Source organism: Amphibalanus amphitrite, unplaced genomic scaffold (genome assembly GCF_019059575.1).
Source record: "Amphibalanus amphitrite isolate SeventyFive unplaced genomic scaffold, NRLGWU_Aamphi_draft 000126F_arrow, whole genome shotgun sequence".
Taxonomy (NCBI): domain Eukaryota; kingdom Metazoa; phylum Arthropoda; class Thecostraca; order Balanomorpha; family Balanidae; genus Amphibalanus; species Amphibalanus amphitrite.
In genome coordinates this window covers 751,594-779,072 of record NW_024881621.1, presented here as the reverse complement: position 1 = coordinate 779,072, position 27,479 = coordinate 751,594, and the positions used below count along the sequence as shown (strand labels likewise).

Genomic DNA, 27,479 nt, shown 5'->3' with positions numbered 1-27,479 from the left:
GTTCTTGTAAAATACGTCCAGTTCCAGTCCCAATCGTGTGCCTCGGTTATATGAGCGATCCGTTCGAAATACGTATTACGGTAATTCGCATCAGCTCCCCAAGAATTTATTCACGGCACCGACTACATGAGCAAATTCGTATTAGTGACGTCAAACGGATCTAGTTTGGCTCTCGGCCCGACGGAAGGTAATGCGCATTAGAAACGGAATAGCATACAAATGTGGCGCATTTTCGTAGCAATAGAGGTGACTGAATTGAAAACGTAATATCTTATGTCTTTTTTTTTGCATTTTATCTGCTCAGAACATTCTAAGTTAACTTGAGAAAAAAAAAGTTGAAAATAAAGTTGTCTTGTTTTCACTCATGGGGCACTTGCCTCTTCTGATTCGTCTGTAGTGCTGTGAGAAAAATGTTTTCACTGAAAGTACTTGGATATTTTCTTTTTGTTTTTAGCATATTTATTTTTGAAAACTTGACAAATTACGTATATATTTTTTTCGTTCTTATTTCAAAAGCAACAAATGACAAAATACCTGTTATTTTTTATTTTAGGGCTTCTTTTTGGGAAGTAATAGTTCCTGTAATCCGTATCTTGGTCCTATTCGGTAGTAAGCCTCCTTTCCCAGCGGATTTTGTTCGGACCGCCGATTCGTATTAGCAGGTGGATACACGAGTCGGTAGTACGCTCCTTATTCGCATTAGCGGTGAATCTGATCGTGATACGTATTTGCTTTGCTCATGTAGCCGCGGTTCGGATCGCCAATACGTACAGCCCACCGCTAAAGTAATGTAGGGTTTTACCAATCTCAACGGTTGGCTTTGACTGGCGATTGTTTAATGCGGAGTGATCGAAAAGAAGATGTCAATAGCTTAACCCGCGCACCGACGGGGGTCTGCGCCAACTTAGTACCGACGGGGGGGGGGCGGATGACCGCCCCCCCCCCTGAGATCTCGAGAACGAAGCAAGATAGCGACAAGCGGTAAACGGCATCGGATACGCACGGACAAGGTCTACAATTTTTACTAAGGTCATTTTCAGGTCAGGTCAAAGATGACGTCACAGGGGTCGAAAAAGTCAAAATGGCGGCGCTAGATATGGAGAGGGTTTTTCTCGAATAACTTTCGAAGTAGTCAAGATAGGAACAAACTAAGGGCATCATCGTGATCCTCTCGTCAATCCGCATCGAATGATATATATGTTGACCTCGAAAGGTCAAGGTCAAAGGTTGACCTCAGGTCACGTGACCTCGAGGTCATCATGTATATCATTCGATGCGTCTTGACGAGCTGAACACAATGAGACCATCCGCGCGGCTGTATCTTGTTCCTGTAAGGAGTTATTGGCAAAAAACCTTTGGTGACCTTTGATGACGTCACATGACCTTACAGCTGCCCAACAGCAAAACAGACCTCAAGGTAGTGAAGGTTGATCGTATGTGAAGTCATGTATGGTATATGGGGCCATTCTGACCCGTTTTAGTGGTAAAAACAGGGAGTTGATTTTTCCCCCATTGACTTATAATGGGGAGGTCGCGAAATTGACCTGACCTTAGGTCACCGACATCAAAATTCCGAGATAAACAAATTGTAGCTACTAATGACCTAATAACATCCTGCGACTTTCAAAGGCCTCCGACATCTACTGTAGCTCTGGCACGGTGACAAAGTTGCAAAAAAGTGACTTGAGGTTGGGTCATTCAAAGTGACCTGGTGACCTGACCTTAAAAGTTAGGAGGTTCAAACTTGCACACCATGTGTAAAATTGATGAGAGAATAGTCATACCAAATTTCGCGGCGCTACGCGCCGCGGTTTTCCCGCTATCCGCGAAAAACCTCAGGGGGGGCGGATATCCGCCCCCCCCCCTCGGTGCGCGGGTTAAGCTGCAGCTGCAAGGGTGACGATACATATAAGCTACATTCAAAGTTTCATTGTAGTCTGGCTAATGGTTCCTAAGCTTCAGAAGCAGAACATACCCATGACTGAAACCACACATTACTTCTGCTGTGGACTGTACTAGCAGGTGGCTACATGAGTCGGTAATGCGTTCCTAATTCGCATTAGCGGCTAAATACGCATTTACTGTGCTCATGTAACCCAGATATATGAATAGCCTCCCCCCCCCCCCCCAGTAGGGCGCGTTATACACAGACCCCAGTGGGGCGCGGGTTAAGAACGTTTATGTTCAAAAATAAATTATCTCATGCTTGAATTACCATAAGATGCAATTATTTCATTGATTTTCATAACTCATCATCTAAACAAGCGCGACATTTTCTTCACAGATGTCTCAAGAACGGTCCACGTGCAGCAGCCAGTCACATTTTCGGCGCAAAACGGAACGATACTCTGTTCCTGTTCCGTTTCAAGCTTACGGCCGAAGTGCCCTGCTGAAAGCAGTGGGTGATTTCTGTATATAAAGCTCTTACCATTTAGGACGCCAATTCTTGAGCGGAGGAGCGATCTGCCGAAGAAACTTCGACCGCAAGTTTGATATGGAACAGACTATATGACCTTGTACAAATATCCTCTCACAGATGTGACGGACAGCCCCGCTAAACCCCACCCGGGCTAACCCGTGCCCGGCCCTCCAGCATATGCTGGAAGGCCGGGCCGCCGGCCCATCGCACGGACCGCCTGTGGCCCGTGTGGCGAGTCGGCGCGGTGGTCGGGGGGTGCCGCCTTGCGTGGCCTTATCGTGTGTATGTACCAAGCCACCAGGCGGCGCGGGCGGGGATCAAACAAAGGAGAGGAAAGTCGTGCGTCTTTCTTACCTCGTCTGGCCTTAATAAAGTAAATATTCTGCATAATGTTTATTTTGTATTTTAGGATTTGCACCTCTAATTCATAAATTGATTAATATGCACCCTAGATATTGCAAGTGTGTGATGAGGAATGTCCTGTGTGAATTTAAGCGAAATCGCATAGGTCGCCGGAAATCTGATATTTCGGATTTACATCTCCAACTCATAAACGGATAATTTTGCCGCTAAGATATTGCACGTGTGTAAAAGGGCCCCTATTGGAATGTCCTGTGTGAATTTGAGCGAAATCGCAGGGGTCGCCGGAAATCGGGTATTTTGGATTTTCACCTCTAACTCATAAACGGATATTTATGCCGCTTAGATATTTCACGTGTGTGATGAGGGCCCCAATTGGAATGTCCTGTGTGAGTTTTAGCGAAATCGCAGGAGTCGCCGGAAACCGTGTATTTTGGATTTTCACCTCTAACTCATAAACGGATAATCATGCCGCTTAGATATTTCACGTGTGTGATGAGGGCCCCCATAAGAATGTCCTGTGTGAATTTGAGTGAAATCGCAGGGGTCGCCGGAAATCCGGTCCTTTGGATTTACACCTCTAACTCATAAACGGTTGATTATGCCGCTTAGATATTTCACGTGTGTGATGAGGGCCGCCATTGGAATGTCCTGTGTGAGTTTGAGCGAAATCAGAGGGGTCGCCGGAAATCGGGTATTTTGGATTTACACCTCTAACTCATAAACGGATAATTATGCCGCTTAGATATTTCACGTGTGTGATGCGGGCCCCCATAGGGATGTCCTGTGTGAACCTCAGCGAAATCGTAGGAGTCGCCAGAAATCGGGTATTTTGGATTTACACCTCTATTTCATGAGCGGAGAATTATGCCGCTTAGATACTGCACGTGTGTTGTGAGGGCCGTCATAGGGATGTCCCAGTAAACATGCCGACGTCGGCCCGACGTCGGCCGACGTCGGGGTGACGTCGGCAACTCGGCATCGGCATGCCGACGTCGGCCCGACGTCGGTCCAACCTCGGCACGACGTCGGCTGGATGTCGGATATGCCCGCATGTTCCGACGTTCAGCCGAGGCCCAGCCGACGTCGGGCCGACGTCGGACCGAGATCAATTGCTGAGGTCCAGCCGACGTCGGGCCGACGTCGGGGCGACGTCGGACCGACATCGGCCGCTGTTTTGACCGTTAAAATAATATAAAATACATGTTTCATGTTTCATAAAGAGCTTCTGTATTCAAAATATCCTCAGGAAACTCAAATCTTCCTCCACGCCGCAACCCCCTGATCCGGACTGGACGGGAAACTTTATCCCATTTGGGATTGCCCGTAAGCCGAGCTCGCCCGTAGCCGGGAGCGGTGAGTGCTTGGGGGCTGCTCGGCCTATCCTTCGGTCAGGCTCAGCCCCGGCAACTCACCAGGGCGGGGCCCAGTTCATATAGAAAGGCCAGTCGGCAAGTGTCACTTTGCCAAAGTGCTACTTATCAAAGGGACACTTTGGGAAACGTTGGTGCAGGTGTATAAGAGTGGCTATATGAATCCATTGTGGGGTCGCCCTTTCCAATAAGTGTCACGTAACAGCAATGGGACCAGGGACTCTATATGAACTGGACCCAGGGTGCTCGCCAAGAAGACCAATGTCTCCATCCTATGATCCTTCCGGCTCTGAAATGGTCTTGTCAGACCGAAAGGGTATAACCCAACAAAACAAGCCAAATTCGTTAGCTGGCTGCGTGGTGTAGTGGTTAGCGCACTAACCTCGCGTTCGAATGACACGGGGTTCGAATCCCATCGCCGGCTGATGCTTTTGGCGTGTTGTCCCAGTAAACATGCCGACGTCGGCGACTGGGGGGCTCGAATCCCGCCGCCGGTTGATACTTTTGGCGCGTTGTCCCAATAAACATGCCGACGTCGGCCCCGTCGGTCCAACGACGACAAACGATCTCGTCAACCTCGGCAAACGATCTCGGCCCGACGTCGGCTCGACGTCGTCTGGACTTCGGCTGGACGTCGGAACATGCGGGCATATCCGACGTCCAGCCGATGTCGGGCCGAGGTTGGACCGATGTTTGGCCGACGTCGGGCCGAGCCTCGGCCCGACGTGGGGCCGACGTCGTCATGTTTACTGGGGTCCTGAGTGAATTTGAGCGAAATCGCAGGGGTCGCCGGAAATCGGGTATTTTGGATTTGCACCTCTAACTCATAAACGGATAATTATGCCGCTTAGATATTTCTTGTGTGTGATGAGGGTCCCCATAGGGATGTCCTTTGTGAATTTGAGCGAAATCGCAGGGGTCGCCAGAAATCGGGTATTTTGGATTTGCACCTCTAACTTATAAACGGTTAATTATGCCGCTTAGATATTTCACGTGTGTGATGAGGGCCTCCATTGGAATGTCCTGTGTGAGTTTGAGCGAAATCGCAGAGATCGCCGGAAATCAGGTATTTTGGATTTTCACCTCTAACTCATAAACGGATAATTATGCCGCTTAGATATTGCACGTGTGTGATGAGGGCCTCCATTAGAATGTACTGTGTGAGTTTGAGCGAAATCGCAGGGGTCGCCGGAAATCGGGTATTTTGGATTTGCACCTCTAACTCATAAGCGGATTATTATGCCGCTTAGATATTTCACGTGTGTGATGAGGGCCCCCATAGGGATGTCGTGTGTTAATTTGAGCGAAATCGCAGGGGTCGCCGGAAATCGGGTATTTTGGATTTGCACCTCTAACTCATAAACGGATAATTATGCCGCTTAGATATTTCTTGTGTGTGATGAGGGTCCCCATAGGGATGTCCTGTGTGAATTTGAGCGAAATCGCAGGGGTCGCCAGAAATCGGGTATTTTGGATTTGCACCTCTAACTTATAAACAGTTAATTATGCCGCTTAGATATTTCACGTGTGTGATGAGGGCCTCCATTGGAATGTCCTGTGTGAGTTTGAGCGAAATCGCAGAGGTCGCCGGAAATCGGGTATTTTGGATTTTCACCTCTAACTCATAAACGGATAATTATGCCGCTTAGATATTGCACGTGTGTGATGAGGGCCTCCATTAGAATGTACTGTGTGAGTTTGAGCGAAATCGCAGGGGTCGCCGGAAATCGGGTATTTTGGATTTGCACCTCTAACTCATAAGCGGATAATTATGCCGCTTAGATATTTCACGTGTGTGATGAGGGCCCCCATAGGGATGTCGTGTGTGAATTTGAGCGAAATCGCAGGGGTCGCCGGAAATTGGGTATTTTGGATTTGCCCCTCTAACTCATAAGCGGATAATTATGCCGCTTAGATATTTCACGTGTGTGATGAGGGCCCCCATAGGGATGTCCTGTATGAACTTGAGCGAAATCGCAGTGGTCGCCGGAAATCGGGTACTTTGGATTTACACCTCTAACTCATAAGCGGATAATTATGCCGCTTAGATATTTCACATGTGTGATGAGGGCCCCCATAGGGATGTCGTGTGTGAATTTGAGCGAAATCGCAGGGGTCGCCGGAAATCGGCTACTTTGGATTTACACCTCTAACTCATAAACGGTTAATTATGCCGCTTAGATATTTCACGTGTGTGATGAGGGCCGCCATTGGAATGTCCTGTGTGAGTTTGAGCGAAATCAGAGGGGTCGCCGGAAATCGGGTATTTTGGATTTTCACCTCTAACTCATAAACGGATAATTATGCCGCTTAGATATTGCACGTGTGTGATGAGGGCCTCCATTTGAATGTACTGTGTGAGTTTGAGCGAAATCGCAGGGGTCGCCGGAAATCGGGTATTTTGGATTTGCACCTCTAACTCATAAACGGATAATTATGCCGCTTAGATATTTCTTGTGTGTGATGAGAGTCCCCATAGGGATGTCCTTTGTGAATTTGAGCGAAATCGCAGGGGTCGCCAGAAATCGGGTATTTTGGATTTGCACCTCTAACTTATAAACGGTTAATTATGCCGCTTAGATATTTCACGTGTGTGATGAGGGCCTCCATTGGAATGTCCTGTGTGAGTTTGAGCGAAATCGCAGAGGTCGCCGGAAATCAGGTATTTTGGATTTTCACCTCTAACTCATAAACGGATAATTATGCCGCTTAGATATTGCACGTGTGTGATGAGGGCCTCCATTAGAATGTACTGTGTGAGTTTGAGCGAAATCGCAGGGGTCGCCGGAAATCGGGTATTTTGGATTTGCACCTCTAACTCATAAGCGGATTATTATGCCGCTTAGATATTTCACGTGTGTGATGAGGGCCCCCATAGGGATGTCGTGTGTGAATTTGAGCGAAATCGCAGGGGTCGCCGGAAATCGGGTATTTTGGATTTGCACCTCTAACTCATAAACGGATAATTATGCCGCTTAGATATTTCTTGTGTGTGATGAGGGTCCCCATAGGGATGTCCTGTGTGAATTTGAGCGAAATCGCAGGGGTCGCCAGAAATCGGGTATTTTGGATTTGCACCTCTAACTTATAAACAGTTAATTATGCCGCTTAGATATTTCACGTGTGTGATGAGGGCCTCCATTGGAATGTCCTGTGTGAGTTTGAGCGAAATCGCAGAGGTCGCCGGAAATCTGGTATTTTGGATTTTCACCTCTAACTCATAAACGGATAATTATGCCGCTTAGATATTGCACGTGTGTGATGAGGGCCTCCATTAGAATGTACTGTGTGAGTTTGAGCGAAATCGCAGGGGTCGCCGGAAATCGGGTATTTTGGATTTGCACCTCTAACTCATAAGCGGATAATTATGCCGCTTAGATATTTCACGTGTGTGATGAGGGCCCCCATAGGGATGTCGTGTGTGAATTTGAGCGAAATCGCAGGGGTCGCCGGAAATTGGGTATTTTGGATTTGCCCCTCTAACTCATAAGCGGATAATTATGCCGCTTAGATATTTCACGTGTGTGATGAGGGCCCCCATAGGGATGTCCTGTATGAACTTGAGCGAAATCGCAGGGGTCGCCGGAAATCGGGTACTTTGGATTTACACCTCTAACTCATAAACGGTTAATTATGCCGCTTAGATATTTCACGTGTGTGATGAGGGCCGCCATTGGAATGTCCTGTGTGAGTTTGAGCGAAATCAGAGGGGTCCCCGGAAATCGGGTATTTTGGATTTTCACCTCTAACTCATAAACGGATAATGATGCCGCTTAGATAGTTCACGTGTGTGATAAGGGCCCCTATTGGAATGTCCTGTGTGAATTTGAGCGAAATCGCAGGGGTCGCCGGAAATCGGGCATTTTGGATTTGCACCTCTAACTCATAAACGGATGATTATGCCGCTTAGATATTTCTTGTGTGTGATGAGGGTCCCCATAGGGATGTCCTGTGTGAATTTGAGCGAAATCGCAGGGGTCGCCAGAAATCGGGTATTTTGGATTTGCACCTCTAACTTATAAACGGTTAATTATGCCGCTTAGATATTTCACGTGTGTGATGAGGGCCTCCATTGGAATATCCTGTGTGAGTTTGAGCGAAATCGCAGAGGTCGCCGGAAATCGGGTATTTTGGATTTTCACCTCTAACTCATAAACGGATAATTATGCCGCTTAGATATTGCACGTGTGTGATGAGGGCCTCCATTAGAATGTACTGTGTGAGTTTGAGCGAAATCGCAGGGGTCGCCGGAAATCTGGTATTTTGGATTTGCACCTCTAACTCATAAGCGGATAATTATGCCGCTTAGATATTTCACGTGTGTGATGAGGGCCCCCATAGGGATGTCGTGTGTGAATTTGAGCGAAATCGCAGGGGTCGCCGGAAATCGGCTACTTTGGATTTACACCTCTAACTCATAAACGGTTAATTATGCCGCTTAGATATTTCACGTGTGTGATGAGGGCCGCCATTGGAATGTCCTGTGTGAGTTTGAGCGAAATCAGAGGGGTCGCCGGAAATCGGGTATTTTGGATTTTCACCTCTAACTCATAAACGGATAATTATGCCGCTTAGATATTGCACGTGTGTGATGAGGGCCTCCATTAGAATGTACTGTGTGAGTTTGAGCGAAATCGCAGGGGTCGCCGGAAATCTGGTATTTTGGATTTGCACCTCTAACTCATAAGCGGATAATTATGCCGCTTAGATATTTCACGTGTGTGATGAGGGCCCCCATAGGGATGTCCTGTATGAACTTGAGCGAAATCGTTGGGGTCGCCGAATACGTTTTTGAAAGCGAATACGAATGCGTTGCTGTCTTCATGGACATCCCATGGACCAGTTTTTATGAAAATCTAAGGGGGTCCGAATGTGATTCTGAAAGTGAATCTTAATGCCTCTAGGGGCCAAAGTATAATATGTGGCGAAAAACAGACTTCACCATGGGAATCAGCGTCCAAAACTGTACACATGGACCAGTTTTTATGAAAATCTAAGGGGGTCCCCCTTCCCCAAAAAAATGTTGAATGTCTCTAGGGGCCAAAGTATAATATGTGGCGAAAAACAGACTTCACCGTTGGAATCAGCGTCCAAAACTGTACACATGGACTAGTTTTTATGAAAATCTAAGGGGGTCCCCCTTCGCCCAAAAAAAATCTTTGAATGTCTCTAGGGGCCAAAGTATAATATGTGGCGAAAAACAGACTTCACCATTGGAATCAGCGTCCAAAACTGTACCCATATGGACCAGTTTTTATGAAAATCTAAGGGGGTCCCCCTTCGCCCCAAAAAACTTTGAATGCCTCTAGGGGCCAAAGTATAATATGTGGCGAAAAACAAACTTCACCATTGGAATCAACGTCCAAAACTGTACACATGGACCAGTTTTTATGAAAATCTAAGGGGGTCCCCCTTCCCAAAAAAAACTTTGAATGCCTCTAGGGGCCAAAGTATAATATGTGGCGAAAAACAGACTTCACCGTTGGAATCAGCGTCCAAAACTGTACACATGGACCAGTTTTTATGAAAATCTAAGGGGGTCCCCCTTCGCCCCCAAAAAACTTTGAATGCCTCTAGGGGCCAAAGTATAATATGTGGCGAAAAACAGACTTCACCATTGGAATCAGCGTCCAAAACTGTACCCATGGACCAGTTTTTATGAAAATCTAAGGGGGTCCCCCTTCGCCCCAAAAAACTTTGAATGCCTCTAGGGGCCAAAGTATAATATGTGGCGAAAAACAAACTTCACCGTTGGAATCAGCGTCCAAAACTGTACACATGGACCAGTTTTTATGAAAATCTAAGGGGGTCTCCCTTCCCCCAAAAAACTTTGAATGCCTCTAGGGGCCAAAGTATAATATGTGGCGAAAAACAGACTTCACCGTTGGAATCAGCGTCCAAAACTGTACACATGGACCAGTTTTTATGAAAATCTAAGGGGGTCCGAATGTGATTCTGAAAGTGAATCTGAGTGCCTCTAGGGGCCAAAGTATAATATGTGGCGAAAAACAGACTTCACCATGGGAATCAGCGTCCAAAACTGTACACATGGACCAGTTTTTATGAAAATCTAAGGGGGTCCCCCTTCCCCAAAAAACTTTGAATGCCTCTAGGGGCCAAAGTATAATATGTGGCGAAAAACAGACTTCACCGTTGGAATCAGCGTCCAAAACTGTACACATGGACCAGTTTTTATGAAAATCTAAGGGGGTCCCCCTTCCCCAAAAAAAAACTTTGAATGCCTCTAGGGGCCAAAGTATAATATGTGGCGAAAAACAGACTTCACCGTTGGAATCAGCGTCCAAAACTGTACACATGGACCAGTTTTTATGAAAATCTAAGGGAGTCCCCTTCGCCCCCAAAAAACTTTGAATGCCTCCAGGGGCCAAAGTATAATATGTGGCGAAAAACAGACTTCACCGTTGGAATCAGCGTCCAAAACTGTACCCATGGACCAGTTTTTATGAAAATCTAAGGGGGTCCCCCTTCGCCCCCAAAAAAACTTTGAATGCCTCTACGGGCCAAAGTATAATATGTGGCGAAAAACAGACTTCACCATTGGAATCAGCGTCCAAAACTGTACCCATGGACCAGTTTTTATTAAAATCTAAGGGGGTCCGAATGTGATTCTGAAAGTGAATCTGAATCTGAGGCTGTCTTGACAGACGTGCGCAATGTTGTGCCATTAAATTCTTCTTTTTTTCTATATTAAAAGCATTTTGTTTTGTTTTTGTCGAAAGTGAAAAAAGCCAGAAATTTTCGTCGATTTCGGACGCCGCGGGGGATATTTACATGCAATGTCACCCTGCTGGCCTGGATCCACCAAGGCCCTATATACCAGGTAGGGTCGTCCGGCGATTCTACCTTTTCGTGACGTCAGCTCGTGACGTCATTTGGAGTCAAGTCTCGAAGCCCCGTTCAATCCCCATGTAAATGAGCGATTTTCGAAGCACTGTAGAATGAAGTCTGCACAAGATATATCAAACCTAAGTATCTTATCTGAAAGAGCAGACAATTTTCTGCAAGTTATCTATTACGTGTTTTTCGCTAAATCTTTTGCTTTTTTCACAAAAGCGTAAAATGTCCCCCCATGTCTCCGCAGCCTCCCTGCCGCCGGCTGCCGCGCGGTCGCGGTAGTGTAGTGGTTAGCGTGCCCGCGCAGTATTCCAAAGGTCCTGAGTTCGAATCTATGTGGTGCGGAACTTTAATTGCAATTCCAAGCTGAATATACGCACATCCATAATAAATTATTATTCGTATAGCTAAACTGTCACCAAGCTATCCATATAAATTGACTTCACCCAAAATATCGGCAAGATTCTATTAAAATATAAATTCAAATATGGCGGCTTGGACTGCCGCGTGCGTTAGGCTCCGCCCATAGCTCCGCCCACATGCGTGACGTCATTCGTGTTAGTGGACACGCAGAGAGATAGGGGACGACATGGGCCTGGGATCCACCAGTAGGGTCAGGTGACCTACCATTTCTTTATTAACCCTCGCCGGCACAGGCCATTTTGCGTCCTTCGACGGCACAAGGTTGGTACGACCCCCCCTCGCGTTTGGCCCCTGATCGAGCTAGAGCTTCGCGGAAAAAAAACGAGCGTGCTGCCCGTCACGAGAGAAAGCCGATGATACCCAATTTTAAGGTCCTAGGTCATCGGGTGACCTTCCAGGTCAGGTCAATGACCCGAAAACCGGGAAAATCGGGATCTGTTAGAAAGTCGTAAAGAGTGGCTGCTATGTGGTTTTCCGGGGCGCTGATCACGAATATCGTGTTAGTTTTGATCAGAGATGATGTCTTTAAGCATTTAGACCAGGTCGGGTCAGGTCAGGTCAGGTCAACCGGTAGGGGTTGTGACGGGTATTCGTAATACGTGTCAACCGCCTCTGACAGCTTCGTAACATGTTACGAAGGCACCAAAACTACTTAGTAAATGTTCAAATGGTTGCTAAATTCTAATTCAGTTCCAAAAACTAGCCTAAAAACATGTAAAACTCGAAAAGTGAACCGAGGTCACCCCAGGTCACCAAAGGTCAATGACCTGACCTGACCTTCAGGTGACCTTTACACCCACCCTAATGTATGGGAGCAACATCAAATAACATCTTTGAACGTTTGAAACCACGAAAAGCTTGCAAACGCGCGGCTAATGCGAGCCGACATACGCCGAATCGCGATTCCGGCCAAACATGGTCTCGGAAAAGAGGTCACAGGTCAAAGGTCATTTGGGTCAGGGTCATGAAATTTTCAGGGTAGGTTTAAATTGATCAATGCGAGGGTACTGAAAGTTTCGTCGCGATCGGCCGCTTTTTACGCGAGTTATTCGCGAAAAACCTTAAGGGGGGTTGCATCAACCCCCTGTGCCGGCGAGGGTTAATATAAAAAATTAAATCATGGCATCCGGGCTGTGACGAAAAACAAGTGGCCAAAATCCGATGATAAAACTGGATTTGGGGGTACCCTAGGCTTGGCTTCTGAGCCTCTGGTCCCCCAGTGAAAATTTCTTAGAGGAGGCCCTGGTGTGGTTTGTAAATTACCGCTTCCGCAATTGGAGGCCCCTAATTGCTTGGAGGCCCCCACTAAATGGAGGCCCCCTTGGACGTTTGGGACCCCAATGGTGATGTCAAAGTTTCACCCATGCCTTGAAAGGTATGGGAAGTTCAAACTTGCACACACTGGCGGTTCCAGCCGTTTTCAAAGGGAGGGGCCAAAGCCAGCCAAAAGGTCAGGTCTCCAAAGGTTATCAATGACAAAATCTCCCACTTTTCATATACTTGGATTAATTGGGATCGGGAGTGAGGATTTATTGACTTATCTTGCATGCATGTCATTTTCTTGTGGATTGCAATCCTGAAGAAATTTTAACCCTCGCATGTGTGCGGCGTTTTCCAGCTTCTAATGTGTAGGGGGGGGGGGTCGGTTGGACCCCCCCCCCCCTTGCCGTTTGGCCCCTGATCGAGCTAGAGCTTCGCGGAAAAAAACGAGCGTGTTGCCCGTGACGAGAGGAAGCCGATGATACCCAATTTTAAGGTCCTAGGTCATTGGTTGACCTTCCAGGTCAGCTCAATGACCCAAAGTCGGGAAAATCGGGACCTATTAGAAAGTCGTAAAGTGTGGCTGCTATGGGGTTTTTCGGGGTGCTGATCACGAATATCGTGTTAGTTTTGATCACAGATGATGTCTTTAAGCATTTGGACCAGGTCGGGTCAGGTCAGGTCAGGTCAATCAGTAGGCGCCGTGACGGGTATTCGTAGTACGTGTCAACCGCCTCTGACAGCTTCGTAACATGTTACGAAGGCACCAAAACTACTTCGTAAATGTTCAAATGGTTGCTAAATTCAAATTCAGCTCCAAAAACTAGCCTAGAAACATGTAAAACTCGAAAAAGTGAACCGAGGTCACCCGAGGTCATCAAAGGTCAATGACCTGACCTGACCTTCAGGTGACCTTGACACCCACCCTAATGCATGGGAGCAACATCAAATCACATGTTTGAACGTTTGAAACCAGGAAAAGCTTGCAAACGCGCGGCTAATGCGAGCCGACATACGCCGAATCGCGATTCCGGCCAAACATGGTCTCGGAAAAGAGGTCACAGGTCAAAGGTCATTTGGGTCAGGGTCATGAAATTTTCAGGGTAGGTTTAAATTGATCAATGCGAGGGTACTGAAAGTTTCGTCGCGATCGGCCGCTTTTTACGCGAGTTATTCGCGAAAAACCTTAGGGGGGGTTGCATCAACCCCCTGTGCCGGCGAGGGTTAATATAAAAAAATTAAATCATGGCATCCGGGCTGTGACGAAAAACAAGTGGCCAAAATCCGATGATAAAACTGGATTTGGGGGTACCCTAGGCTTGGCTTCTGAGCCTCTGGTCCCCCAGTGAAAATTTCTTAGAGGAGGCCCTGGTGTGGTTTGTAAATTACCGCTTCCGCAATTGGAGGCCCCTAATTGCTTGGAGGCCCCCACTAAATGGAGGCCCCCTTGGACGTTTGGGACCCCAATGGTGATGTCAAAGTTTCACCCATGCCTTGAAAGGTATGGGAAGTTCAAACTTGCACACACTGGCGGTTCCAGCCGTTTTCAAAGGGAGGGGCCAAAGCCAGCCAAAAGGTCAGGTCTCCAAAGGTTATCAATGACAAAATCTCCCACTTTTCATATACTTGGATTAATTGGGATCGGGAGTGAGGATTTATTGACTTATCTTGCATGCATGTCATTTTCTTGTGGATTGCAATCCTGAAGAAATTTTAACCCTCGCATGTGTGCGGCGTTTTCCAGCTTCTAATGTGTAGGGGGGGGGGGGTCGGTTGGACTCCCCCCCTTGCCGTTTGGCCCCTGATCGAGTTAGAGCTTCGCGGAAAAAACGAGCGTGTTGCCCGTGACGAGAGGAAGCCGATGATACCCAATTTTAAGGTCCTAGGTCATTGGTTGACCTTCCAGGTCAGGTCAATGACCCAAAGTCGGGAAAATCGGGACCTATTAGAAAGTCGTAAAGTGTGGCTGCTATGGGGTTTTTCGGGGTGCTGATCACGAATATCGTATTAGTTTTGATCACAGATGATGTCTTTAAGCATTTGGACCAGGTCGGGTCAGGTCAGGTCAGGTCAATCAGTAGGCGCCGTGACGGGTATTCGTAGTACGTGTCAACCGCCTCTGACAGCTTCGTAACATGTTACGAAGGCACCAAAACTACTTCGTAAATGTTCAAATGGTTGCTAAATTCAAATTCAGCTCCAAAAACTAGCCTAGAAACATGTAAAACTCGAAAAAGTGAACCGAGGTCACCCGAGGTCATCAAAGGTCAATGACCTGACCTGACCTTCAGGTGACCTTGACACCCACCCTAATGCATGGGAGCAACATCAAATCACATGTTTGAACGTTTGAAACCAGGAAAAGCTTGCAAACGCGCGGCTAATGCGAGCCGACGTACGCCGAATCGCGATTCCGGCCAAACATGGTCTCGGAAAAGAGGTCACAGGTCAAAGGTCATTTGGGTCAGGGTCATGAAATTTTCAGGGTAGGTGTCAAATTGATCAATGCGAGGGTACTGAAAGTTTCGTCGCGATCGGCCGCTTTTTACGCGAGTTATTCGCGAAAAACCATGGGGGGGTCCATCCGACCCCCCCCCCCCTACACATGCGAGGGTTAAAGGGGTGATTTTGATTTGGAAAGGGGGGCAAATCACGTTTTCGCCGCCCCTATCCCTGACTTTGGCCCGGTTGCCCCCCCCCCCCCTGGAACTGCCAGTGCTTGAACACAATGTGTAAAATTGATGAGGGAAAAGTCATGAGAAGTTTCTTCTTTCCAAAAAAAGTTTTCTCGCTATTCACGAAAAACCTCATGGGGGGGGGAAGGCGATAAACCACCCCCCGTCGGTGCGCGGGTTAAAGGTAGTGTGCCAGCTTTCCTGGACCGTATGGAGTTAATGGCCCAGATAAGGAGAACTGGATTTTTAGAACTTATCCACACCTTCAAAACTCATGGAAACGTCTTAAATTCTTCAAATTTTGAGTACCCCAGTGCGAAATTCGCCCCGACGGGTTGTCGGTCGTACCCCAACCACATTTCACACCACTATGAACAATAAATGCACACACTGAAATCGCTATTACCGATATGCTCATCCAATCAAGTTTCGATAAACCCGTTCATCATCATCTCCTGCGGTTTCGAACACGCCTGTTAGGTGGTGCGGTAGACCGCGCCCAAAGCCAGGGCCCCGGTAACGTGAGGTAGCCGAGTCGGGGCAGCGTGCGCTGACCCAAGCCGGGGCCGCGCGTCCTCCCGGTGTCATGTGATAGCCCGGGGCTGCCCGCGGGGATGCGGTAGACCGCGCCCAAAGCTGCGGCCCCGGCTTGGGTCAGCGCACGCTGCCCCGACTCGGCTACCTCACGTTACCGGGGCCCTGGCTTTGGGCGCGGCTTCTGCTCATACTTTGTGGTGCGGTGGTGGTGCGTCGGGCCGCGCGCTCTGACTTCGGCCAAGAAAAATGCGTCAGCTGATCATTGTCATTTCTGCCACTTGCGTGTGGTGAAATGGGGTCATAACTTAAGAGACGGCTTTTTCATATCAATTATTTTACATAAAATCACATTTCAAACCATAAATAATGTTCGACAGCCAAATAAAAGAAACAATACCAATACAGGCTTACGGTTTAAGGCTCGACATTGTGTTGTCTACGATTAGACAGCTGATAACTCATTCCCGTACCTACGTCGTAACTCTATAATGACCTTTGCTTATTGTCACATGTGCGCCGCATTCGCGATTGTTGCCGACGCCTGTTTACAGGTCAGCCCACTACAATTGTTATACATATCGAAAAACCGATAAACTTTTAGGCGAAAAAGGCACTATTCCAGGCCCATTTTTGAATTTTTTTTGCGATATAAGGTATAAACAGAAGCTTCTTATCCTAGGAAAAATAAAATGGGAAATCTTTCAAAGGTGTCACACTACCTTTAATGGATTAAAATGAGCGTTTACGGTGTAATGCTCAGAAGTTTCCCGAAATAAGTTATAAAAAACGTAAACGTTTCGAACGCTCCCCAGCTTGTGCCATATGCCTCCTTACCCTGCTTAGGCCTGTGTGGTCAACACACATGTATTAGGCATCAGGTTGATGATTCTAATCATTTTTATTTACAGCAACCGGTTTTAAGCCCTGCCTAAGATAACAAAAATCCTATAAACCCATACTTACTCAATTTCAGTTTCATTAACTAGCGGCTCATATCAGATTTACAGTATGCTGTTAGACACGACATCATATTTGGAAGTGAACGGCTCAAGCGTCTTTTTTTATTTAACCATTTGTGTATAATAAGAAGAATAAAAATAATCTCCCTCAGAACCTAAGAGTTAATCTGCAACAAAATGCCTGAGAACGTCTGCAAATATTCCTTCAGTTTAACTCCCCAGCAAAAAAAAGCATCTTTGCCTGAAACAGACGCTTTCCGCAGTCAGGAAATCGCATGCGAGAGCCTATTCAAATACATGGAAGCACGCTCGCATCAATCGCACGCACCTCCCGGATGCGATTGATGCGGGAAGAATTATAATGTATTTGAATAGGCTCTCGCATGCGATTTCCTGAACGCGGAAAGAGTCTGTTTCAGCCTTTAAGTCTAATGGTTCCTTAATTTTAAAAGTCAAGCATTCGCCGAGGTCATCATAGTTTTTATTTACAGTCTTTCATTTGGCTTTATTCAGTTTTCTAATTTTCTCCCGCTCATACCAAGGTGATATGGTGGCGCATCACCAGGAAGTCTTGGATGCCAAAGTCGTAAAAGTGAAACTTCCTCGGGTCGATCTCGCTGAAGTCTTCCAAAAAGTTTCTCACTTTGACTCGGGGTAGCAGGCTGGCCATTCTGAAAAAATGAAACAAGTTAATAAGCTGACTCGCGCTCCGCTGAGATATTCAGCCGAACGCTGAATTTGCGCTGAATAAGGGAGGGAGCATGAGCACTGAGCAGGGACCCGTTGGGACGGGCATATTCTGTTCCTTGTCTAACTTTTAAACGGATCTAGAAGGGTACGTTTCGGATTGCATACCAAATATGATCCATTTTTAGATTAAATTCATTTACTCGTTCTTTGAGTTGGGTTCATGCCAATCGTTTTGAATTTCCCCACTGTTAAGCCCCGTGATTAAAGCCCAGCGGAGAGGGGTGAGAGTGGAGGCGAGGTGGGGGGGGGGGGGGGCGTTCAGCTGAACAGGAACGTCTGCCTGATTAGAGGTACGTGATTAGTCTTACGGGCCGCCCCCAGCGATATTGGTTGGACGGACGGGCGGGCGCGGGCGCGGCCATTCCGTCATATCAGACAATTAGTCTGGCTCCGGGAGAAACCATCGATCTGTGAGCGGACATCTGTGGCTCCGGGAATTGTGGTCAATAGTGATCAACCACCGCCACAGGGCATACACACACACGTACAAATTACAAATACCGGCACATACAGCCACACAGATCGGCCTGTTACACATGCATGTCCGTACACACTACACAGCTACACGCAGAGACACAAACTGGGGTACACCGTGAGAACTTTGAGCAACGTGAGAAATATTTTTAAAAATTTCTCCCTATCTCTATCTGATCACAAATAGGTTAACATTTTTAACGAGTTGCACTGTATTTCTAATCTCTATGATGAGTATGTCTATTTTTTTCAAATCAAAAAGGTGATAGGATGAGAGCCGGCAAATGCCAACATTTAGGTAATGAGGGAATGCAGTTGAGATTCATTGCTCCTAATGTTCCTTTCAGTCCATTTTCTGTGTGCTAGATTATACCAAACCATTACATTACACGTATACTCGTATTACGCAGCGTAACATTCGAACATGACGACGCGATGCTTGTCTGTCAGGTGGTCCAACAAATCACTTAAGTCAAGAACACTTTAGTAATATATTTATTGATGTCATAACCAGAAGGATCGATGCTTTGGAGTCTGATACGTGCGGTGTCCTGTCTAGGGAATGTAGTAGATGTATGGCCGATATGCATTGTCTCAGTGGAGCACCGCTCCCGCAACCTCGGCCAATATCAGCCACAGGATTTCACGCCAGAACGGCAATACCTGGCGGTATCGACTACAATGAGTGAGAGATGGGAGGCGACGTTCCGAGGAAGGTCGCGCCGCTCCAGGCTGTGTCTGTCGTCCAGAACGGAGCGGCGAGTGACATACCTCACCCGCCGCGTGACAAAGTTACTGGCGTGTGTCACAACAAATCACACTGGAGTCCGTACATATGTGGCCACATCACGTGCAGTGTACTTACGTTGAGGGAGATTGTGTTGAGACAACCCAAAGGGTACGCTCACATGGTACAGACCCGAACAAAAGGTCATGGTTGCCGACAGCAGCCCATAATGAGTGTTGCATTATTATGGTAATTGATAGTCGCTTAGTTGGTGTGCCGTCTGATGTGATATTCAGTGAGGGCAAAATCCATGATTAGGATAAAAGCGAGACCAAAATAGAGAGAGAGGGGGAGACAGAGAAAGAGAGAGAGAGGGGGAGACGGACAGACAGACAGATAGACAGACACACAGACAGACCAACAGACCGACAGACTAACAGACACACAGACCGACAGACAGACAGACAGACAGACAGACAGACAGGCAGGCAGGCAGGCAGGCAGGCAGGCAGGCAGGCAGACAGACAGACAGACACACCCGACAGACTGACAGTCAGGCAGACAGACACTCCTCGCAGACAGTCGCTAGCCCTCGCCCGCACATGCCATTTTCCCATCCTAGAACGCACATGGGGGGGGGGGTGCCACCCCCCCCCCGCGCCATTTCGTTCCTGTTGGAGATAGAGCTTAGCGGTAAAGACTAAAAAGATTCTTTGGGAAGAGACGAATCCAATGATACCCAGTTTTACCTTCTCAGGTCAGTCATTGACCTTCCAGGTCAGGTCAAACTAAAAAATGTTGCTGTTTTGGGTCAGCGTTGGATATCAAGTGCGCTGCTTATCATATACCGATAACGATGCCGTTTTCTGGTGCCAAGCCAGCTAGAACCTCTTTCTCACACTACCCGACCAGGTTTTTGCTGCTGAGGTCATTTCAGGTCAAGTTAGGTCAAGGTCAATTATATGTGCTTGTATGTCTGTGTGTGTCTGTGTGTATACTGATGTGTGCACCGATTGTTTATGTGTCCATATTACATGAAATCATGATCTGAGAAGCTTTTACCATAAATGCAGTCAAAAAACTTCACAAAAAGTAAATTCCGCTTGCCTAAAACGCAATTATCTTAGATGACCTAGGTTGACCTTGACCTTGACCTTGACATCTGTACATCGTCGAACAACATGTTCCATGATGGGTGGGAGGTAAGACTGGTAAAAAAGGCCGAAATCAAGGTGTCAAAAGCTCACAAGGCCCATAGCCAACGCAAGATGTCGAGAATTGGCCATTTGGGTCATGACATGACCTGAAAAACAAGGTCATATCTCCGAAACCAAAGGTCACAGAAACTTGAAATTTTCAGTGGATATCAAGAAAGGATAGAGGAGCAGCTATACGAAAAATCAGCCTTCTAGCTCTAAAAATGTTGAGTGCAGAGCAGAAAGACTACCGGGGGGGGGGTGGCAACCTACCCCCCCCCATGTGCGGGCGAGGGCTAGAAGCGGACAGACTGACGCTAGGAGCGGACGGATCGTCCCTAGGAGCGCACAGACAGACGGACACTTTTCGCAGACAGCCGCCAGGAGCGCACGGACAGACAATCCGCAGACAATAGCTGGGAGCGGACGGACAGACTGACGGACCGACAGACAGACAGACAGACAGACAGACAGACAGACAGACAGACAGACAGACAGACAGACAGACAGACAGACAGACAGACAGACAGACAGACAGACAGACAGACAGACAGACAGACAGACAGACAGACAGACAGACAGACAGACAGACAGACAGACAGACAGACAGACAGACAGACAGACAGACAGACAGACAGACAGACAGACAGACAGACAGACAGACAGACAGACAGACAGACAGACAGACAGACAGACAGACAGACAGACAGACAGACAGACAGACAGACAGACAGACAGACAGACAGACAGACAGACAGACAGACAGACAGACAGACAGACAGACAGACAGACAGACAGACAGACAGACAGACAGACAGACAGACAGACAGACAGACAGACAGACAGACAGACAGACAGACAGACAGACAGACAGACAGACAGACAGACAGACAGACAGACAGACAGACAGACAGACAGACAGACAGACAGACAGACAGACAGACAGACAGACAGACAGACAGACAGACAGACAGACAGACAGACAGACAGACAGACAGACAGACAGACAGACAGACAGACAGACAGACAGACAGACAGACAGACAGACAGACAGACAGACAGACAGACAGACAGACAGACAGACAGACAGACAGACAGACAGACAGACAGACAGACAGACAGACAGACAGACAGACAGACAGACAGACAGACAGACAGACAGACAGACAGACAGACAGACAGACAGACAGACAGACAGACAGACAGACAGACAGACAGACAGACAGACAGACAGACAGACAGACAGACAGACAGACAGACAGACAGACAGACAGACAGACAGACAGACAGACAGACAGACAGACAGACAGACAGACAGACAGACAGACAGACAGACAGACAGACAGACAGACAGACAGACAGACAGACAGACAGACAGACAGACAGACAGACAGACAGACAGACAGACAGACAGACAGACAGACAGACAGACAGACAGACAGACAGACAGACAGACAGACAGACAGACAGACAGACAGACAGACAGACAGACAGACAGACAGACAGACAGACAGACAGACAGACAGACAGACAGACAGACAGACAGACAGACAGACAGACAGACAGACAGACAGACAGACAGACAGACAGACAGACAGACAGACAGACAGACAGACAGACAGACAGACAGACAGACAGACAGACAGACAGACAGACAGACAGACAGACAGACAGACAGACAGACAGACAGACAGACAGACAGACAGACAGACAGACAGACAGACAGACAGACAGACAGACAGACAGACAGACAGACAGACAGACAGACAGACAGACAGACAGACAGACAGACAGACAGACAGACAGACAGACAGACAGACAGACAGACACTCCCGCAGGCAGTCGCTAGAAGCGGTCCCTAGGAACGGACGGACAGACACTCTCCGCTCCGCAGATAGTCGTCAGGAGCGCAAGGACAGACAATTCGTAGACAATAGCTGGGAGCGGACGGACAGACCGACGGACCGACAGACAGACAGACTCGCAGACAGATAGACAAGCAGACCAGCAGAGACAAACACTCTCCACAAACGCTAAGAGCGGACGGACCGTCGCTTGCCGTACAGTCACTGTGAGCGGGGACAGTCGCTTCCTCTCCCACCTGTGAGCGGACAGACAGTATCGCTCCCTCTTCCACCTTTAGGCGGACAGACAGTACCTAGGAGCGGACAGACGGTACGGCTCCCTCCCCCCACCTGGGAGTGGACAGACAGTCGCTACTCGCTGGGAGCGGACAGACGGTACGGCTGCCTCTCCCACCTGTGAGCGCTGGTGCGTGTCGAGTGTTCGGGTGCCGAGCGGGGCCGTCTCAGTCTGTCTGCCGCACTGGTGCCGGGCTGGCTGGCGGCGTCTGTCGCCAGGGAGCTGGCCGAGTGTCGCGACGGCCAGCCGGCGGCCGGTGCTCTGCGCGGCCCGCCCGTGAACCCCTCGCAGTCGGTCCAAGAGCCGCCGGCCGTCGTCGACATCGACCACGCCCTGGGGCGTCAGCAGAAGGCACACAGACATACAGTAAATGAATATGGGTACAAAACATCGATGGCCAACACAAATATGTAAGTTTTTCTGCGTTCGTTTTAACTTGGGTACAAGGTATGCTGCGTGCAGTAACTTATGCATCCCTCCTCTGGTGAGCTGCGTAGGGGAGAGTGGGGTAATTTGGCCGCTTTTTTTAGAAAACGATATAACTTAAAATTGACGACACATTTCTGCATTTTCTCAACGCTGGCAGGTGTCGCATTCATTTTACTTCACTGGACAGTGAACTTGAAATGATAGAGTAATTACTTATATTGAAATTGTGACGTATTACAAAGGTCTGCAAGGCGGCCAAATTGCCCCACTAGCAGGGTTATTTGGCCCGGGGTGTGGGGCAATTTGGCCGGTGTTAGTTTGCGGTCGGGATTTTCTGTTATATTGCGAGTCAGCTTCAGATTCAGCAATGACGTGTGTCCTATGACGCATTTGCCGCTTTTTGGAGGTTGGCTCAGGGGTCACAGGGGTCAAAATAGCCAAATTAGCGGCTCTAGATGCGATCACAGTTTTTTTACGAATAACTTTTGAAGTAATCAAGCTAGGCCAAAACTTCGAGTACCATCGTAATTCTCTCGTCAGTCCGCATCGAAAGATATATGTGTTGACCTTGAGAAGCCAAGGTCAAAGGTTGACCTCAGGTCACGTTGCATCAGGTCGCTTGACCTCAAGGTCACGTGATTTCAAGGTCATCATGCATATCATTCGATGCGCCTTGGCGAGCTGAACAGAATGAGACCATTTGTGCGGCTGTACCATTTTTATGTAAGGATTTATTAGCAAAAAACGTTTGGTAACCTTTGATGACGTCACATGCTCTTACATTTGACCAATCGGAAGTAAGGCATCAAAGTAGTCAAAGTTGGTCATGAATCATGTCATTTATGGTACAATTGACCATGAAAACTCGGCCGTCCCAGCATAGTGACCATGAGCGCACCGGCCAAGTTGCCCCGCTAGTCCCGGCCAAATTACCCCATATTGCCATTCTGAAATTTTTTGTCTATAAAGTCATCACGGCTTTACGGAATTAGATAAAATTGCTCTTGGAACCGCTGAACACCCCCAAGAATGGCGCTATAATGTCTCAATTCGTTTTTAGACCAAATACTACGTGTTATACAACTTTGTAAACAGAAGTAAAAGTTACCATTTTCTGATGAAATTAACGTTTTATTAATTTTGAATAAAACTACGAGGGGCAAAGTTTTGACATTGGTCCTCCAGTTATGTCTACCCATGACAAATGAATAGAGACTAGAGTTATTTCACTCACTTTTATTATACATCGTACAGGTGGGGGCGGCCAATTTACACCACCGGCCAAATTACCCCACTCTCTCCTACCTACTGCTTTATTGCATTCCGAAATTGTCGTCATGGGCCTCAAGCTCACTTTAACAGTTACAAAATAGGTACGAACTTTTAGCCAAAGACCCGATACAAAAAAAAAAATCGGCTTTGGGGGAATATTTGTCCTATTTATTATACAGCCCCATGAAAAAGGCGTATGACCAGCTTCAACAGTGTTTTATGAGATGTTCAACACATATGTTATTTTCTCTCTCTCTCTCTCTCTCTCTCTCTCTCTCTCTCTCTCTCTCTCTCTCTCTCTCTCTCTCTCTCTCTCTCTCTCTCTCTCTCTCTCTCTCTCTCTCTCTCTCTCTCTCTCTCTCTCTCTCTCTCTCTCTCTCTCTCTCTCTCTTTCAGCTGAGTATTGGAAAATGATATCTTGATTTGTTGGCGTTTGGTGGCTTCACCATTACCAAATTATATGAAATGCTGAATCACTTTTGACATCGTCGATGATAAAAACACCGCTTGGCTGCGCTAGAGTAATTGAGAAGCCGACTTTAAAGGTCTTACAAGATGGCCTCAGAGACTGGTTGTGAGGGGCGAGCTAGACATAATTAAATATGTCGGTCAGGGGACCTTCTGGGAGCTGTGTTGTGTGTAGGTTAGGTAAATATAGTCTAAGGCTCTAAGTTTCAAAGGTTATGTTCGTACAAAGTACCAGAAAAGCTCTGGCGACTGTACCTAATATTCTGCAATGTTGTCGCAGCTTGGATATTCGACATTGCATAAGCTACGTGGATAGTGCTGCCATGGGGATATTTCGGAACTTTTGAATTTGTTCAAATAAATGACAGAGATGTATCGTTCAAGATATTTAGACCGGATTCAGCCCAAAATAACAGTAGTAGCTAGGCATTGGCTGGTATACGTATTAGCTAGGCATGCCTATTGCCTATGTACTGAGGAGGATGAGGGAATATCCCAGCAAATCAAGCCAGCATACCAAGCGATAAGGCTGGTTATAAGCTGCCTGCAGTTGATGAAACTACCCTACGGTGGAATTCGCATGCACATTTTTGCCAGCGGTCTACATACTGTCTACTGAGTGACCGCTGGGGAGCGCTGCACACTGCATACACATCCTGCTCACCTGTCCTGTGGGCAGAGTCGGCGTGACAGGTGGGCAGAGCTGTCAGCGGCGTGACAGTGCCAGTCAGCCGGGTCACAGGTCAGCCGCTGTCAGTTCGGCGGCTGCGTCCCACACAGGTGTTCAGGTACGGAACTGATGCTCGGTCCGGGGCTCCTGGAGAAGACCGCCTGCGCTGACAGATGCTCGGCCGTCCGGTGGTAGCAACTATCGAAGCCGGTATATACAGTATTTCCAGTGTCTGGTGTACGACTGCTATGGTCCGTCTACTGTCCACCTGGCCTGTCCACGGGTGGTCCGTCCGTCGCGTCGCGACCGTCGACTATCGACTCCGACGGACTCCGACCGACGTCCGACGACTCCGACGGACTCGGACCGACGTCTGACGCACCACTGCGCACCGACGAGCCGGGTCTGACGAGAAACGGAACAGGTGCATAGATTGGGAGGGAAGGGACAGGTCTGATCAGAGGCGGATCCAAGGGGGGGTCACATGGGTCATGGCCCCCCCTTGAGGCCCGGGGGCCCAAAGACCTGCCAGGGGCACCACCGGCCTATCAGGGGTATCACAGTCCTGACAGGGGCACCACAGGACCGCCAGGGGCACCACAGGCCTAGCAGGGACACCACGGGCCTGGTGCCCCTGGGCCCTGACAGGACTGTAACGCCCCTGACAAGCCTGAAGTGTCCCCGGCAGGCACGTGGTGCCCCTGACAGGCCGGTGGTGCCCCTGGCAGGCCTGTGGTGTCCATGGCAGGCCTGTGGTGCCCTTGCTAGGCCTCTGGTGCCCCTGACAGGCTTGTAATGCCCCTGGAAGGACTGTGGTGCCCCTGGGCCCTGACAAGCCTGAGGTGCCCCTGACAGGCCAGTGGTGCCCTTGCTCGGCCTGTGGTGCCCCTGGCAGGCCTCTGGTGCCCCTGACAGGCTTGCGGTGCCCTTGGAAGGACTGTGGTGTCCCTGGGCCCTGACAAGCCTTAGGTGCCCCTGACAGGCCCGTGGTGCCCTTGTTAGGCCTGTGGTGCCCCTGGCAGGCCTCTGGTGCCCTTGCTAGGCCGCTGGTGCCCCTGGCAGGCCTCTGGTGCTCTTGCTAGGCCGCTGGTACCCCTGCGCCCGGAGAGGACTGGTGCCCCTGAAAAGTCTGAAGTGCCCCTCGGCAGGCCCGTGGTGCCCCTGACAGGCCCAAGGTGCCCCTGCGAGGCCGGTGGTGCCCCTGGCAGACCTCTGGTGCCCCTGGCAGGTCTGTGGTGCCCCTGGCAGGTCTGTGGCGCCCCTGGCAGACCTGTGTTGACTGGTGCCCCTGCTAGGTCGCTGGTGCCCCTCACAGACCTGTGGTGCCCCTGGGCCTTGACAAGCCTGAGATCCCTGGCTATGACAGGCTCGTGGTGCCCCTGATAGACCAGTGGTGCCCTTGCTAGGCCTGTAGTGCCCCTGGCAGGCCTCTGGTGCCCCTGCTACCCCTGCGCCCGGAGAGGACTATGGTGCCCCTGAAAAGCCTGAAGTGCCTCTCGACAGGCCCGTGGTGCCCCTGGGCCCTGACAGGCCCAAGTTACCCCTGCGAGATCGGTGGTGCTCCTGGCAGGCCTCTGGTGCCCCTGGCAGGTCTGTGGTGCCCCTGGCAGGCCTGTGTTGACTGGTGCCCCTGCTAGGCCGCTGGTGCCCCTCACAGGCCTGCGGTGCCCCTGGAAGGACTGTGGTGCCCCTGCCCCTAGGGGTGCTCATGGGCCCAACAGGCCCGTTGTGCCCCTGACAGGCCTGTCGTGTATACTTGCTAGACCTGTGGTGCCCCTGCTTCCTGGCAGGCCTGTGGTGCCCCTGGCGGGTCTGTGGCGCCCCTACAAGGCCGTAGTTGCCCGTGACAGGTTTGTGGTGTCCCTGGAAGGACTTTGGTGCCCCTGACAAGCCTGAAGTGTCAAGGACAGACCCTTTATACGCCAGGGTCAAGTTCGTCGGACTGACAACGATTTGCTTACCTGATAACGTTCCTGGTAAGTACTCACTACTCAGCGTCCACAACATATATACACATAGCACATTCATATATACTTGCTTACAATTGGTAAATGTGGTTGTGGCTATGAGTTAAGATACTGACTGAAAATAAAAAAGAAAAAGAAAAAAAAACTGAAAATGGGGGCCCCACCAAAATGAAGTGGACGAAATCCGTTGAGTTTTTAATTTTGGGTATAGGTAGGGGCACCACTTCGATTCATGACCCTCCCCTTGGAGTTTTCCTGGATCCGCCCCTGGGTCTGATGAGAAATGGACGGGTAGATTAGGAGGAAAGAGGCGGGTCTGATGATAAGTTCGAAACAGGCATCTTGGAAAGGGAGGAGACAGATCTGATAATAAGCGGAGCAGGTAAATCGGGAGGTAAGAGCATGATTAGGTATGGAACAAAATGCATATTGTGAGGGAAGATGCGGGCCGCGGGGGTTGGTCCCGGAAGGGTTTGGTAAAACCCCAGGACAGGTCTGGTAAAGGGTGGCAGGTATCAGTTAC

At 48.8% G+C, this 27,479-nt stretch overlaps 1 protein-coding gene across 1 annotated transcript in view; it reads right to left on the bottom strand.

The window, feature by feature from the left end:
* The window catches only part of LOC122381737, a 46,513-nt gene extending 21,388 nt beyond the window's left edge, over positions 1-25,125 (bottom strand). The window contains exons 1-3 of the mRNA XM_043366287.1: positions 24,984-25,125; positions 22,268-22,483; positions 17,400-17,532 (exon numbers count right to left, since the gene is read on the bottom strand). Of these exons, the coding sequence (XP_043222222.1) occupies positions 17,400-17,532; positions 22,268-22,473 (339 nt within the window). The 5' untranslated portion in view covers positions 22,474-22,483; positions 24,984-25,125. The remainder of the gene's footprint in view (positions 1-17,399; positions 17,533-22,267; positions 22,484-24,983) is intronic.
* Positions 25,126-27,479: the final 2,354 nt, after the last annotated feature.